Source organism: Mustela erminea, chromosome 1, assembly GCF_009829155.1.
Source record: "Mustela erminea isolate mMusErm1 chromosome 1, mMusErm1.Pri, whole genome shotgun sequence".
In the NCBI taxonomy this organism is placed as follows: domain Eukaryota; kingdom Metazoa; phylum Chordata; class Mammalia; order Carnivora; family Mustelidae; genus Mustela; species Mustela erminea.
The window spans coordinates 19,617,597-19,632,455 of record NC_045614.1 but is presented as its reverse complement, the minus strand read 5'-3'; the positions used below and the strand labels follow the sequence as shown (position 1 = coordinate 19,632,455).

The window sequence follows — 14,859 nt, the reverse complement described above, 5'->3', positions numbered from 1 at the left end:
TGGGTGGGGTGGCTGGAAATAGCCCAAGATGTAGGGTAGCCTACTGCCAGCCCTTAGGCAGGCCCAGCCTCTTTCCCCATCCTGCTTTCACGCCCTGATTCAGCTTCCACGGTCCTGAGGCTTGTGTCAGGCCAGAAGGGGACCGGAGGCTCCAGGGACCAGGGTCTCCAGGGACTGGCAACCGTGTCCATGTGCACACGCAAGCCAGCACGGCTGGGTGCACACAGAACGCAGACACACGTGCCACTGGGCATCACCGCACGCACGGTGCTCCTGCCATCTCCTCCAGCATGAGAGTGCACGCATGCACATACACAGACACACTCGCACGTGTACACACACACCCCACCACGTGCACTCAGCCACAGGCACATGGAATGTGCACACGACCGAGGAGAGGTGGAGCATTGCCAGCAGCAGGCAGGGCTCTAGCGAACCACCTCTTCCCCTGCCTCTAAAATCCCCCATTTCAGCTTCTCCTCGGCCCAGCTTGTCCGTGCCTAGATAGCCATGACCTTCAGGAAAGATAGAAAATGTGTGTCACATGTGCAGGGTTGGCAGGCCAAGGCTCAGCTGCACGATACATCTCAGAAAAACAGTGCTTCGGGGACACTGGGTGGACCACGGGAGGGACTGAGTGCCAGGCCATTCATTCATTCTGCAGACATGAACTGAGCAGACTGAGATGAAACACAGCCTCCGCCTGTCGGGAATTCCTATATCCAGTGGTGGGGTCGCTGCTGTGACTGAGACCACCCAGAGCCCAGAGGGCCCCAGAGGTGTCATCTATCTGGCCTGCAAGAAGTGACCCAAAGCCAGGGAAGGATGTGAAGGGCCCTTTGACACTCTTGTCTGGGGAAGATACTGAGGGGCCTGAGTTCAGTGTTCATAACTCAGGCCAGCCTTCCCAGAGTCAGCCCCAACTTCCTCACGGGAGCAGTCACTCCTGTGAGCAGCCACAGGGAGCCATGCAGGGAAGACTCACTCAACATCCCAGGCTTGGAGATGACCTCCCTCCCCGAATGGGGTCAGAAGACTCCCTGGGTGGTTTGGAGTGAGCTGGAAGCCAGCTCCAGGGACCAAGAAGCCTGTCAGGCCTTCAGACATGGGACTCAGGAAGGTCCTCAGCGCCTGTAAGGGAGGAGGGGCAGGCACTGGGTCCCTGTGCCTCCCTAACAAAGGACAGAGAAATGGCTGAGGACAGACTTCCAGGCTTCCTCCTCGCCATTCTCAGCTCTCTCCCATCAGAGGACAGGCCTGGTGGACACCTTTGGTGCAAGAGTTCTCCTGTATCCCCACCTCCCAGCCTGGGCTGCTGCTGCTGTTTGTATAAAGCGCTTCAGGGTGATGAAGCTGGAAAGAAAGTAGAATCCACACCATGTCATAGGTGACTTTTATAGGCTGGGAAAATCAGTGCTCCGCAGGGTGGGGCGGACCAGGCTAGCCGCCTTGGCTGGGACTTGGGGATGAGAAAGGCTGAAGGGGGTAGGGGGCAGGGGATAGGAGGTTCTGCTACCATGGTCGGGAGCCCTCCTTGACCACGTGCACACACACTCACCCCTATGTTTACTATTCCTAGCTAGGGAATGCCAGTCTGTAACGCAGCTTGCCCTGGCGACTGCCCACTTTGTTCTTGTAAGTCGGTTCCGCCCTTTGGGTCGGGTTTTGGGAGCTAGGCAGAGCGCTGGTCCCCTGGGGACTACCACCTGCTAAGAGATTCCTGTGCAGCTCCAGGGCTCAGGCTTTTCCCACACCTTCTGCTCCCCGCTCCCTCTCAGGGGCGAAAAAAGGCCCCTCCGGGCCCTCTTGCCCGGTCAGTCCGAGAGCCTGAGGGAGTCTTTGGGAACCTGGCCGGCGCCGGGCAGGCCACAGCTCCCGGACTCGCGGCCACCCGTCGTCCGCCCCCCTCAGAGTGGGATTCTGGCCTCAGGCTCCGCCAGGGCCGGGGCGGAGCCGGCTGAGGGAGGCCCCGCCCCCCAGCCCGCCCCCGGCCCCGGGTGCGAATCCGGTGCCGGCGAGCGGCGGGAGATGCTGGAGGTTTGCGAGCCGAAGCGGCTGCAGCTGGCGCCGCGTCTGCCCCGCGTGCCCGGAGCGGATTCTGCCCGCCGCCCCCGGAGCCCTCGGCGCCCCACTGAACACGCGATCGCTTCCTCCGTGTGACCGACCGGCGCTGCAGGTGCGGGGCGGGCCGCGCTGGGGGGGCGCCCCCGAACGCACGTTCTGGGGGTCTTGGGGGATTGGGTCTCTGACTCAAGGTTCGGATCCTACAGCGCGCGGGGGCTCCTCGAGGGCTTGGGGTCCCAGCGGGGGCAGAACACGCGGGATTTGCAAATCCGGGGGTCGGCGTGTGGGGTTAGGTTTAAAGTTCCCCGTCACCTCGGACGGCTCGGGGGTCCCAGGGGAAGCCTCTGAGACTCGGGTCCAGGCGAATCTCCCCTCCCTGCCCTCCCCACCCCCGCCCCCCGTCTCGCTGGGCTACTAATTGTGAAAACCTTAACCTTCGAACAATTTTGGTGCCCCAAGGGGGTAGGGGTCGAGGGCTGAGCCGACCCTCCTGACTCCCGGGGCCGCCTTCAACCCCTCCCAACTGCCCCCGGGTCCCCTTCCTCCCGCTAAGCAGTCACTAATTTCCATGACAACGGAGAGTTCTTTATGGGCGACAACCTGAAGGGGGCTGGGCGGGGCTGCCGCGGGGTGGGGGAGGAGGCTGCAAGCCCCTGGGGCCCAGCAGCCCCCTAGCCGAGATCCTGTTGCCTTGCCTAAACGTGGGGGCCAGCGGGGGGCTCGGGTCCCCGTCTCAACGCTGCGCGGTGGGGGTAGGGGACGCACATGTTTCAGCTGGGAGGTGCGGGGCTTGGTGCTCACACGTGTGCCTCCCGCATGTGTGTTGCTGTGCCAGCGGGGGCGAGTCAGCAGCGCTGGGGAAGGGGGTCACGGTGGCACCACGATGGGGAGCCGGGTCCGGGCTGGGGAAGTAAGGGAGTGGACAATGAACAAATGAATTTCTGCCTTCCCCCGCCTGTAATGCCTGGCAGAGACCCTAGGCTCTCCCAGCCCCCCATAGCTCTGCCAAACTGCTTTTGTCCGCACCCCCTAGACAGAGCCTGCTCTGCCAGGTTTCCTTGTGGGGAGTAGGGCCCTCTATCCTTCACCAGAAGCTTAGTCTGCAGCAGTCCAGCCCCTGTCCTGCTGCTCCACTCTGAAGCCCAGACTCCTGTGCCCCCCAGGACCACCCAGAGAGACCTGGTTCTCCCCCTCCCCCACCTCACCTTCCCAGTGGAGTTTTAGCCACCTGCTGGACCCCAGTTTCCTTAGCTGGGGAACTGGTGTCTCTCCTCACCTCTGTGTCAGTCTGGGTCCCGGGAGTGGGGCAGAGGTCTCTCTGCCTTTCTTTTACAGCATTTGGTGTGGACCCCGAGGTGCCAAAGGCTGCCTTTCCCATATCTGCTGCTGACCCTCCTCTCCAGCCCATGTCCTGGCTACCACTCACTGGCAGATGGTCAGTCCTTGCCTTGGGAGAAGGCTGCAGAGTCCATGATCTCTATCTTTGGAAACTGAGGCAGGGGGTTGGTGCTGTGCAGTTGTTTCTGGGTTGTTTAGGGTGCTGTTTCTGGCTCCCCCAACAGGATCCACTGTTGGAAAGGGGGACGGCTGCAACAGGAAATTAGGCTGAACTGCAAGAGGGGCCCAAGGGACCCAAGGCCTAGGGAGGACAGGGACAAGGGGGGGTGTGGCTGGGGAGTCTAGGCAGGGCTGGGCCAGCTGAGAGGAGGGGCTAGAAAGAGAAGCAGCCAGGTCTCTCAGCTTCATTTCCCCCACCGCACTTGTGCCCTCCACATGATGGACAGGCCTTACTTATCTAAGCTGCCTGATAACTGGGATAGGGGCTGTGGAATTGTTCTGAGGGGACTGCAACAGCTGACCTCTTCTCTCAGGCCACGGTTGTGCCTCCCACACCAAGTCCAATGCATATCTGAGGCATACAGAAGGGTTCAGTGTCAAAGGTCCAGGAACCACGGGCAGCTCCTGGTCCAGGTGTTCAGAGCACATGGCTGTGGGGGACTTAGGGCTCTGCTGGACACCCATGGGCCCCTTCAGAACCCCCTGCCCACCTTCCCCTCCTGTGTCATTGTGCCTGTGTCCTTTTCATTGTCACCTCTTTGCTCCCCTTCCATCACAGTTTCTGCCTTTGTCCCTCTCCGTCCCTGCCCCTCTCTCTTTTCTAAGGTCTCTCAATTCACCCATCTCCCCTTCCTTGATGGGGCCAGGTCATAGAACCCATGGGGAAGGAGGCCAGTCTTAGGGGATTCTTAGACAAGGGGTTTGGCTAATACCTCTCCCATTCCCCTTCCCTTTGTTTCAAAACTTTCATCACCATAGCAGTCCCTTACTCTGGGGACTTCCCCTTCATTTCCCTCCTCACAGGGGAAACAGGGACCCAAGTGGATTTTTCTTTAGGGGTTCAAAGACTGGGATCTCCGGTGCCTGGGAGGAGCCAGTTGGCTCTTACCTCTGGCATGCCGAGTTCAAGGCTGAGCTTTCTGGACACAGCACTGGATTGTATGCCCACCACCGAGACTGGAGAGGCCCCCCTCTCCTTACTCCATCATTAGATGGGAGAGAGTCAACAGCAGAAACTGCGGATTCTGATTTGACTAGCACCTGCGGCCAGCCAGGGCAACTCCCCTGCCTCTGTCCCAGGGCAATGGGCTAGAAACTTGGCTCTGCCTCCTGACACCCCAGACCCTGAGAATGAAGTCTCTATTCCCCCCACCCCCTGCCATCTTTACAGTGAGACCTCAGCTATGGGCCAGGCAAGGCTTGGGCCTAGGCATGTCCTTTGCAGTAGGAAACCCAGCCCCAGTCCCTGAGAGAAAAGGGCAGGGAAGAGGAGGGGGTACCTGAAGGCTGGTGTTCACAGCTGCCACTAAATCGGGAGGTGTTGCCCACAGTTGTTGGGAGGTAGCTGGAGGCCTCTTGGGCCCCTCCTGGCCTCCCAAGATTTACTCCACATGGGAGAAGACCAGGGCAACAGGAAACTTGTTTATGGCTCTGAATGGTGGGGCCTGAGCCACGATGACCCCAGTGGAGGAAGGGACAGGACTCCAATGCAGGACCACAGGACCTCTGGAGCCAGACTTGCTTAAGGCTACAGCAGGGCCCCTAGGGGACCCTTTATTACCAGGCCACCAACAGGCAGAGGCTCCCTCAGGGTTGCCTGAGGCTCGATTGCCCAAAGCCCAGGGGTCAGACCCGAGGAGCAAGCAGTAACTGGGGAGCGCTTGGCCCTCAGGCACCCTTCGAGCCAGCTGGAGGGCACTGGCAGTGCCAGGCTCTGCACTTCCCCCAAGCTCTCTCCGGACAGCCCCCCGTGCACACTGTTTCTCTGCAGAAAATGGAAGGAGCCATGTCTCTAGGGAAACGGGCGCTATGGGATCATTTTACAAGATTTGTTGTGCCCTCCCATGTCCCAATGTGGACCCAAGGCACAGTCTGGGTCCTACGTCAATGGGAGGAGAGCTCTTCATTGTTGGGTATCGGGTTTGGGCTGTCTGAGCCGTGGGGGTGAGAAGCAAACCCCTTTCTGCCTGGCCTTCCACTGTTCTTGAAGCTGTCCCTTGACTGCTCCTCCCAGCTTTGGGGCCAGGGCCCCCTTTGTTGCCAGCAGGTGCCAGGGGCTTGATGCATCCACCAGCAGCCTCCCAGGCAGCAGCAGTGGGTAGCAGATGGTGGAGTGGGTGAGGATGGAGGGGACCCCTTTTCTCCTTTCTTTGCCCTGGGGCTAGGTTGGGGGTGGAGGCAGATGAGTGCATTAGACTGGTGAGCAGAAGCGGTACTGGCGGCAATCAGGGGCCCCATGGTAGGGGGAGAGGCAGATCTGCCCCCTCCCAAGCCATGCATTTTTGAGGTTTTAGGACGGGGATCCAGGCTGATGTGACTGTGAGCAGAGGCCTGGATTTCAGTGGTGGGAGACAGACTGCAAGACCAACCCTGGGATCTTGTGGGCACAAGTGCATATGCATGGCCGCGGGCAAGATCAGGCATGGGCATAGACAAAACCTCCCCCGCCACGCGGCAGAGCAAGGAGCTGGTGGAGCTGGGGCGGGGGGAGGTGGAGCTTGTGGAAAGGTATCTCAGAGAAGGGCCGTTTTGAGTCGGGAACATCAGGATCATTTTAGAGGATTTGTTGCGCCAACAGCCTTATAATGTCAGAAATCACAATGAAAGAGGAAACAGATTAAGCCCTTGTCTGGACACCTAGCTCATGTGGAGGCTGCTTCGCAGGGAGGCCAAGGTGGGCAGGGCTGTCGCCAGGGCCCACGCTCCCTGCCACTGAATGGACACAGCTGAGCTGGCGAGTCACCTGTTGTTGGATTTTAGGTAGTTGCTGATTTTTTTTTTTTACGTTATAAATAACTCTGCCGTGACAAATAGGATACTGATGGAGGCTTTGGGGGAAGGGCATTCCTGCCACCAGGAACGGTGTAAGCAAAGCAACAGGGCTGAGACATAGGTTCCTCCCAGCTTCCTGCACCCCCCATACCCACCCCCCTACCAATGCAGGCTAAGGTACCACCCTCCCGCCCGGTAAGTGGTCCTTGGATTCTAGCCTGGAATGGGAATGGCCGTGCCTTAGAGCCATTGAGGGACTGTTATGGACCCCCTCCCCCAGATTGTTAGGGCATAGAGATGGGTGGCCGGCAGTGGTGGGTGGCTGTGCCTCTGCTGTCAGCTGTGAGTGTGGGATTCCAGCCACATGCTCCTCTCCGGCAGACGCAGGAGCAGGGCTGTGACCATGGTGGCAAAGACACGCAGCCGGGGACGATCTTCAAAGCTTCTCTTGTTTGCCTCTGCAGTGCCTCACAAGATGGCTTAAGCCCTGGCTTAAATCACACCGATGAAATGCATTTGCGTTCCCTGAGCCCAAACAACCCAGAGGAGGGAATGATGGAATTTGTTCCTTAATCCTGAAGGCAGATTTGAGGCAAAACTTCGGGGAATATGACCCCTGGGAAGTGGGTGGCCTCCGCCTGAGAGGAAGCCGGCAAAAGCCAGTGCTGGCCACAGGGCTCGTGCGGGTCCTGGCCTTTGACCCCAGCTGGCAGAGTGGCTGTGACCCAAGCTGCTACCTCTGGGGATGGCTTCCTCCCCTCTCCATTTCCTCCTGTAGCTGGGAGTGACTCCAGGTAGAGGAGCGGCTAGGTGGTCAAGGCCACAGGCCGGGCCCAGTGCACAGCCAGCGCTCCTCTGTGGAGAGAATATGCACAGTCAGCAGAGGCCGAGCAGTGTGCAGGCGGCCTTAGTGCAGAGCTGTGCCATGGCCCCAGAGTCACATTGACTGGGCGTTATGGAGGTCCAGACACTGTCACCAGCTTTCCTCCTAAAGTTGACCTCCAGCAAGAGCTGTGAGTACCCTTTTTTTGGGGTGCTGGGAGACAGGCCCCCCAGCACCACATGAGAGGATGGAGTGAGCAGCATTGCAGACCCACTGGTTTCGTGCCCAAGGTGCCAGAGTGCCTGCCTTTGTGCCTGGAACACCCACCTCTGACCAGGGACCTGTGCACTGGGCCTGACTGGCCAGGTCTCCTGTGGGCCCCAGCGCCGAGGCACTGGCAAGCTTGTCTAGCTTTTCCAGATCGTTACTCCGGCATGCCTCCTGGAAGATCCTTCCTCTCTAAGGCCCAGCCCTGATGCCATTTCTTCCTCAAAACCTTGCCTCACTTCCACCCAAATGGGGGTTCTCTTTCTGAGGAAACTCTCCAAGCACTAAGCCTGAATACAGCATTTATTAAATCAATAAAGGTAATCGTAGTAAAAATTCTTTTTTTTTTTTAAAGATTTTATTTATTTATTTGACAGAGAGAGATCACAAGTAAGCAGAGAGGCAGGCAGAGAGAGGAGGAAGCAGGCTCCCTGCGGAGCAGAAAGCCTGATGCGGGGCTCGATCCCAGGACCCTGGGATCATGACCCGAGCCGAAGACAGAGGCTTTAACCCACTGAGCCACCCAGGCGCCCCGTAAAAATTCTTTTTTTTCCCTAAAGATTTTATTTATATGAGAGAGGGAGAGAGAGCTTGAGCGCAAGGGAGAAAGCGGAAAGCAGTCAGAGGCAGAGGGCAGAGGGAGAAGCAGACACCCCGCTAAGCAGAGAGCCTGGCACGGGGCTCAATCCCAGGACCCTGGCTGGGGTCACAACCAGAGCTGAAGGCTGATGCTTAAATGACTGAGCCACCCAGATGCCCCTGTAGAAAAAATTCTAACAGAAAAGTAATAAAAGATATAAATCTGCCCCTCTAACACCTAATTCCTTGCCCCAGAGAGCACTCTGATTTCCTTAGATGTCTTTCCAGAATTGAGTCTGTGAGTATACACTGGTATATAAACTTTAAAAAATTTACCCAAATAGCAGCACCCTTGACCCATCATTGTGTTCCTTACTTTTCCGTTTAACATCTCAGAAACTGTCTGACCGCAGCACATTTTGCTACTATATTCTTTGTAATAACTACCAAGTATTCTTTCATACGGATGGCCGTAATTTTTTTGAAAGATTTTATTTATTCATTAGAGAGAGCACGAGCTGGAGGAGCAAAGGGAGAGGGAGTGAGAATGCCAAGGAGACTGCGCTGAGCACGGAGCCCAACTCGAGGACTTGATCCCATGACCCTGACTGAGATCATGACTTGAGCCAAAACCTAGAGTTGAACACTTAAGTGACTGAGCCATCCAAGTGCCCCAGGATGGCCATGATTTTTATTAACATTTTAAAATTGTGAAATATGGGGTGCCTGGGTAGCTCAGTTGTTAAGCATCTGCCTTTGGCTCAGGTCATAATCCCAGGCTTCTGGGATTGAGCCCTGCATCAGGCTCCCTGTTCAGCATGGAAGCCTGCTTCTCCCTCCCCCACTCCCCTGCTTGTGTTCCCTCTCTCACTCTATCTCTTTATATCAAATCAATAAAAATCCTTTAAAAAAATAAAATTGTGAAATATAACAAGAATCTAAAAATGTGCCCTCACCTTGTATGTACATTTTTACTAATTATTATAAAACAGACACCTGTGAAACCACCACTCAGGTTCAGAAACCAGCCCTCCAGAATCTCCCCATGTCCTGACTCAATCCCAATTGCTCTCTTTCCAGAAGGACTTGTGGCACTTACTTCCTAGCCTTTTTTTTTTTTTTTTTTTTTTTTTTTTTTAAAAGCTTCACCACTGGGCCCCTGGGTGGCTCAGTGGGTTAAGCCTCTGCCTTCGGCTCAGGTCATAATCTCAGGGTCCTGGGATCGAGCCCTGCAATCGGGCTCTCTGCTGGGCGGGGAGCCTGCTTCCTCCTCTCTCTCTGCCTGCTTCTCAGCCTACTTGTGATCTCTCTTTCTCTCTGTCAAATAAATGAATGAAATCTTAAAAAAAAAAAAAAGTTTCACCAGAATGTTTGTATACACCTGTACACAGTACAGGTTAGTTCTGCATGTTTTGAACTCTATAAGTGATAGGATCATACCCTGTGTACTCTTTTGTGTCTTTTTCACTCGATGCTATGTTGACGAGATCCACCGCGTGATCGGGTAGATCTGTAGCTCCTTCATTTCCATTGCTGTGTTAATATTCCGTTGTGTGACTGTGACATGTTACATCCTGCTGCTGGTGGCTCCGAGGGCCGTTTCCAGTTAGGGACAATGACGACTGTTGCCACTATGAGTGCTCCTGTCTGAGTGGCCTGCTGCTTCAATGTGTATATTTCTGTAGAGCCTAGATTTTGCAGTGCAAATGCTGGTTTGAGGGGGCACGGTCAACTTTATCGGTTTGACCAAAGTGTTTGCCAAAGGAGAGACTTGGCCGCCGCCAGCAGCACTCATGTTCTCCGCGTCGTTGCCAACACTTGGTATCTTCAGACTTTCAGAGGTGGCTATCTGCTTGGCGGGTGGTTGTCGCCCCTTCAGCTGGGTAAGAGCTGAAATGTACGGAAATCATTTGGCGAATGTTTTTGTTGTTGTTGTTGAATGCATACAGTACAAAATGATTCCGTGCTATGGCAGCTTAATATGTTTTTCCTAAGTGGGGGCTGCTGTAACTCAGGCAGCTGAGCCGACTGGTAAGACCCATGACCAGAAAAGCAGGGATGGGTGCCTGACCAGCCTCTAGCCCTTTCTAGTGCAGTCTCTGCCCCTTGCTTGGCCTGAGCCAGGCTGGGGTTTCCCAGGGGCATCCTCTGTGTTTCGGGGAGAAGCTTCCATGTTGTGGTTCTGCTGAGCCAGCCTCCATCCTGCCTGCAGCTCCGAGCCCGGCAATGCCGTTTGGGTGTGTGACTCTGGGCGACAAGAAGAACTATAACCAGCCGTCGGAGGTGACTGACAGATATGATTTGGGACAGGTCATCAAGACGTGAGTGCTGGATCTGGTGGTCGAGGATGGGTGGGCAAGGGCTGGTGAGAGGGGAGCAGAGGGCAGCCCACCCTGGGGCCGGGGCTGAGTGGGGTGCTTGCCGGCTGCAGTGAGGAGTTCTGTGAGATCTTCCGGGCCAAGGACAAGACGACAGGCAAGCTGCACACCTGCAAGAAGTTCCAGAAGCGGGATGGCCGCAAGGTGCGGAAGGCAGCCAAGAACGAGATAGGCATCCTCAAGATGTGAGTGTGAGGCTTAGGGGTGGGGGGGGGGCATATGAGGTAGCAGAGAAGGGTTGCAAGGGCAGGTGGCCTCAAGCAGTACCAGCCTCTGGCCAGTTTGCCATGGCCCACAGTGGAGGTAGAGCCTCTCAGGGGTTTGCCCAGCCCTAAGAGAGAGGTTGGCCCCCCTCCCTGTTGCCAGGGTGAAGCATCCCAACATCCTACAGTTGGTGGATGTGTTTGTGACCCGTAAGGAGTACTTCATCTTCCTGGAGCTGTGAGTGTGGGCCTGGGGTCCCAGGATTCCTCAGTCCCCGGGGCCTTTATCTCCTCTGCCCTCTGCAACCAGGGAAAGCCCCCTTTGCAGACCCTTGGGGTGCTGGGTCCCTGTGCCTTGCCCAGCCAGCTCCCTGGTGTAGGCAGCCTGCCCGAGTACTCCTGCCCCACCCCCGATCCTGCCCACGCCGGGCTCAGGGGCTGGTGTCCCTCAGGGCCACGGGGAGGGAGGTGTTTGACTGGATCCTGGACCAGGGTTACTACTCGGAGCGAGACACGAGCAACGTGGTGCGGCAGGTCCTGGAGGCTGTGGCCTACTTGCACTCACTCAAGATCGTGCACAGGAACCTCAAGGTGAGGCCAGGGACTGGGTGTGAGGGCAGACATCCTTGAGGGGCAGGTGGGCAGCACCTTGGGGTCTTTGTCTAGCCTCTGGGGTCCTCACGGAGTCTTTCCCTGCCCACCCCCATGTCATTCCTGCCCGGAGCAGCTGGAGAACCTGGTTTACTACAATCGGCTGAAGAACTCAAAGATCGTCATCAGTGACTTCCACTTGGCTAAGCTAGAGAATGGCCTCATCAAGGAGCCCTGTGGGACTCCCGAGTACCTGGGCAAGCAGGGGGTGGGGCAGGGGCAGTGTGGGAGACAGCCTTCAAGGAGTGGCTCTGGGTGGGGCGGGGGATGGGAATGAGGAAGTCTCTAGCCCAGGAAGTGGGTGTGAGTGGTCCCAGGCCTCGCCAGGCCTGATACTGACCAGCCGGTGGACGCTGTGTTTGCAGCCCCGGAGGTGGTAGGGCGGCAGCGGTATGGACGCCCTGTGGACTGCTGGGCCATTGGAGTCATCATGTACATCCTGTGAGTGAATGGGCAGGCACACAGGCTTTCAGTCAGGCCGGTGGGGTCCTGTGCCCATGGCCTTCCTGGGTGAACCTGCCCTTTGACTCTCATGCAGGCTTTCAGGGAACCCACCCTTCTACGAGGAGGTAGAGGAAGATGACTATGAGAACCACGACAAGAACCTCTTCCGCAAGATCCTGGCTGGCGACTATGAATTTGACTCTCCATATTGGGATGATATTTCACAGGCGGGTGAGGAGGTGCCCAGCGTGTGGGTAAAGGGAAGGGTTGGTGTGGGGGACCTGCTCTCAGCCTTCTCTGCCGGACTCTGCTCCTACCTCCCAGCCCATTCATCACCCCTAGACAGTGAGACGAGGTGCGCATGCCTAGCCTCTCCCTGGCTTTGTCCCCAGCCAAAGACCTGGTAACAAGGCTGATGGAGGTGGAGCAAGACCAGCGCATCACCGCAGAAGAGGCCATCTCCCATGAGTGGTGAGCAGGGCCCATGGAGGACAGAAGGAGAGGCCAGGTTTCCCTTGGCCTCTGTCCTCCTTGCATCTAGTAGCCCCCATCCTTGAGGCTTTGAGTAGGGGCTGGGGGTGCCCAGAACTTGGGCCCAGCCCAGAGGACCTGCCTGGTAACCTCTGGATCTTAAGAGAAGAGGGCTGGGCAATTTCCATGAAGGCCTCTACCCCCTCAGATCCAGATGCACTTGCACCCTTTCTAGGATTTCTGGCAATGCTGCTTCCGACAAGAACATCAAGGATGGGGTCTGTGCCCAGATTGAAAAGAACTTTGCCAGGGCTAAGTGGAAGGTAAGACTTGGATGACTCCTTTTCCTGGACTGATCCCAAGAGCTCCTTCTGGCACACACAGTGTCTTACTTGTATCACACCCCTGCAGCCACACAAAAGCATTTCTTCAGCCATCGGTTGTGGCTGTAGCCACTGTCACTGCCTTAAGTGGGTGTGTGAACAGCTGGGTCCCTGGCCTGCTCCCCTGGGGTAGTCTGAGGCTTTGGCTCAGAAAGATCTGGCTTTGACTCTTGCCAAGGAACAGATCTGGCTTCTGTAAGCCTCACTCCGGGCCTCTCTCCGCTGCCCTCCTTTCAGAAGGCTGTCCGAGTGACTACCCTCATGAAACGGCTCCGCGCGCCGGAGCAGTCCGGCACAGCGACAGCCCAGTCCGCCCCAGCCACAGACACTGCCGCCGCTGGTGCTGCAGGTGGGGTTGCAGCTGCAAGTGGGGCTGCCCCAGCCCTTGGGGGCAGTGCCACCTCAGCCATAGCGGGTGCTGCTGCTCTTGCCGCAAAGAGCGATGATATAGGCCCCGCAGACCGTAGTGCCACCCCAGCCACCGATGGCAGTGTCACCCCAGCCACCGACGGCAGTGTCACCCCAGCCACCGACGGGAGCATCACCCCAGCCACCGATGGGAGCATCACCCCAGCCACTGATAGGAGTGTTACTCCAGCCACTGATGGGAGAGCCACACCAGCCACGGAAGAGAGCACCATGCCCACCACCCAAAGCAGTGTCACACCAGCCACCAAGGCAGCTGCCACCCCTGAGCCGGCTTTGGCCCAGCCGGACAGCACAGCCCCTGGGGGCACAACAGGCCAGGCCCCGCCCTCTAGTAAAGGGGAAGAGGCTGCTGGCTATGCCCAGGAGTCTCGGAGGGAGGAGACCAGCTGAGTGAGCAGGCTGGTGTGGGGTAGGGGGCGGGCAGGAGGGTGGGAGAGTGGATGAGGGGCTTCTCACTGTACATAAGAGTCACTGGCATGATGCCCTTGCTCCCTCCTGCCCCTGCCTCCCAGTGTGGGGCATGTCTGGGGGCCACGGGAGAACAGTCTCATCTCCTGTGTGTATGTGCGTGAGTGGTGGGCAGGCCAGAGGCAGGACCGGCCCCAGCCCCTGCATGGATTCCTTGTGGCTTTTCTGTCTTTCGCTAGCTTCACCAGTTTCTGTTCCTTGCGGGATGCTGCTCTAGGGATATTCAGGAGGTCCCTGCTCCCTTTCCCCTTCCTTTTTTGCCTCATGATTTCCCCAGGCAGGCCCTGCAGGCCCCATCCTCTCCCAGGCCCTAAACTTGGGTGGCCTTGCCCTGAGAGCTGGTCCTCCAGCGAGGCCCTGTCAGCGGTCTTAGGCTCCTGCACATGAAGGTATGTGCCTGTGGTATGTGGGCTGCTCTAAGAACGGACACAGGCTGGTAGAGAGAATGTATAAATCTAGGGCAGTGTACTTTAAGACAAAGACTGGTCGCATGGTGGGGGGCACTGCTTGGTAGCTTTGGGGGTCCTCAGAAGTGAAAGAGAATGAGTAGGGGGGTAGAAAAGTCCACCTTTGTTCCTGGAAATTTCCCACCAATACCCTTGTGCTATTTCCTGCCCTCCTGGGTTCTGCAGTGGGTTGCCCTGTGCCCTGAGCTTCATAAGCCTGTCAGGGGAAGAAGGAACAGTTCAGGATGTGAGAACAATGAAAACCGGGAAGGCAGTGTGCAGGCCCAGTACCTAGTGCACTGGCCTAGCTGGGTCCTTACCCTGAGCAAGACAGGGAGGGCTGATACCCCTTGGCTCTTCTCTGTTGGTGTTGGTGTCCCTCAGGCTACGGCTACGGTCGTCTCCATCCCAGGGGGCCTGCTGCATGGCAGTGTCCTATAGTCTGATTTGGGGGTTTGCCCTTCACAGGGGCAAATTTCTCCTCTCCTAATTCAAAAATAAAAGAGGAACTTCCCCCTTCCCCCCATGTCTGTGACCCATTTCCCCTTCTGTCAGGGCTTAGAGAGAGAGGCCCAGGTGCCTCTGAGCTATGCTGAGTTGCATTTCCTGGGATGAGAAAGTGGAATAAGGCTCCCCAGTTTCCTGATGGAGGCTCCTGGCAGGTGCCCTTTGTCAGACCCCACCACAGCTTGGGCAGGCAGCCACACTGGTCCTGGCCTTCGCTTGGCACTCCAGTGGCAGTCCTGCCCTCCTCCCTGCATGCCTGTGGGTCTGCTCTGGTGTATGAAGGTTGGTAGGCTAACTGTGTGCCTGCTGAACCTGGCAAATAAATGTCACCCTGCCAAAGCCTCTGGCCATCCTCTTGCCTTTGCTTCCTCTGTCTTACTGGGGAGGGGCCTCTGAAAGGCAATGGGGAGGGAAGAG

At 57.2% G+C, this 14,859-nt stretch overlaps 1 protein-coding gene across 1 annotated transcript; it reads left to right on the top strand.

The window, feature by feature from the left end:
• Positions 1 to 1,983: 1,983 nt before the first annotated feature.
• On the top strand, positions 1,984 to 14,794 carry CAMKV (CaM kinase like vesicle associated). Its single transcript, XM_032320154.1, has 11 exons — positions 1,984 to 2,176; positions 10,275 to 10,383; positions 10,494 to 10,625; positions 10,807 to 10,881; positions 11,096 to 11,234; positions 11,371 to 11,491; positions 11,660 to 11,735; positions 11,833 to 11,969; positions 12,131 to 12,209; positions 12,445 to 12,532; positions 12,830 to 14,794. The coding sequence occupies exons 2-11, from the start codon at positions 10,289 to 10,291 to the stop codon at positions 13,409 to 13,411; spliced, it is 1,524 nt and encodes a 507-aa protein (XP_032176045.1). The 5' UTR covers positions 1,984 to 2,176; positions 10,275 to 10,288; the 3' UTR covers positions 13,412 to 14,794.
• Positions 14,795 to 14,859: the final 65 nt, after the last annotated feature.

What these genes read in the sequence shown, in the direction of transcription:
- CAMKV (XM_032320154.1), top strand. Translation starts at nt 10,289, where the DNA reads ATGCCGTTTGGGTGTGTGACTCTGGGCGACAAGAAGAACTATAACCAG. An exon ending in GAGATAGGCATCCTCAAGAT is followed by an intron (nt 10,626 to 10,806) that starts GTGAGTGTGAGG and finishes CCCTGTTGCCAG; the next exon opens with GGTGAAGCATCCCAACATCC. An exon ending in GGATGATATTTCACAGGCGG is followed by an intron (nt 11,970 to 12,130) that starts GTGAGGAGGTGC and finishes CTTTGTCCCCAG; the next exon opens with CCAAAGACCTGGTAACAAGG.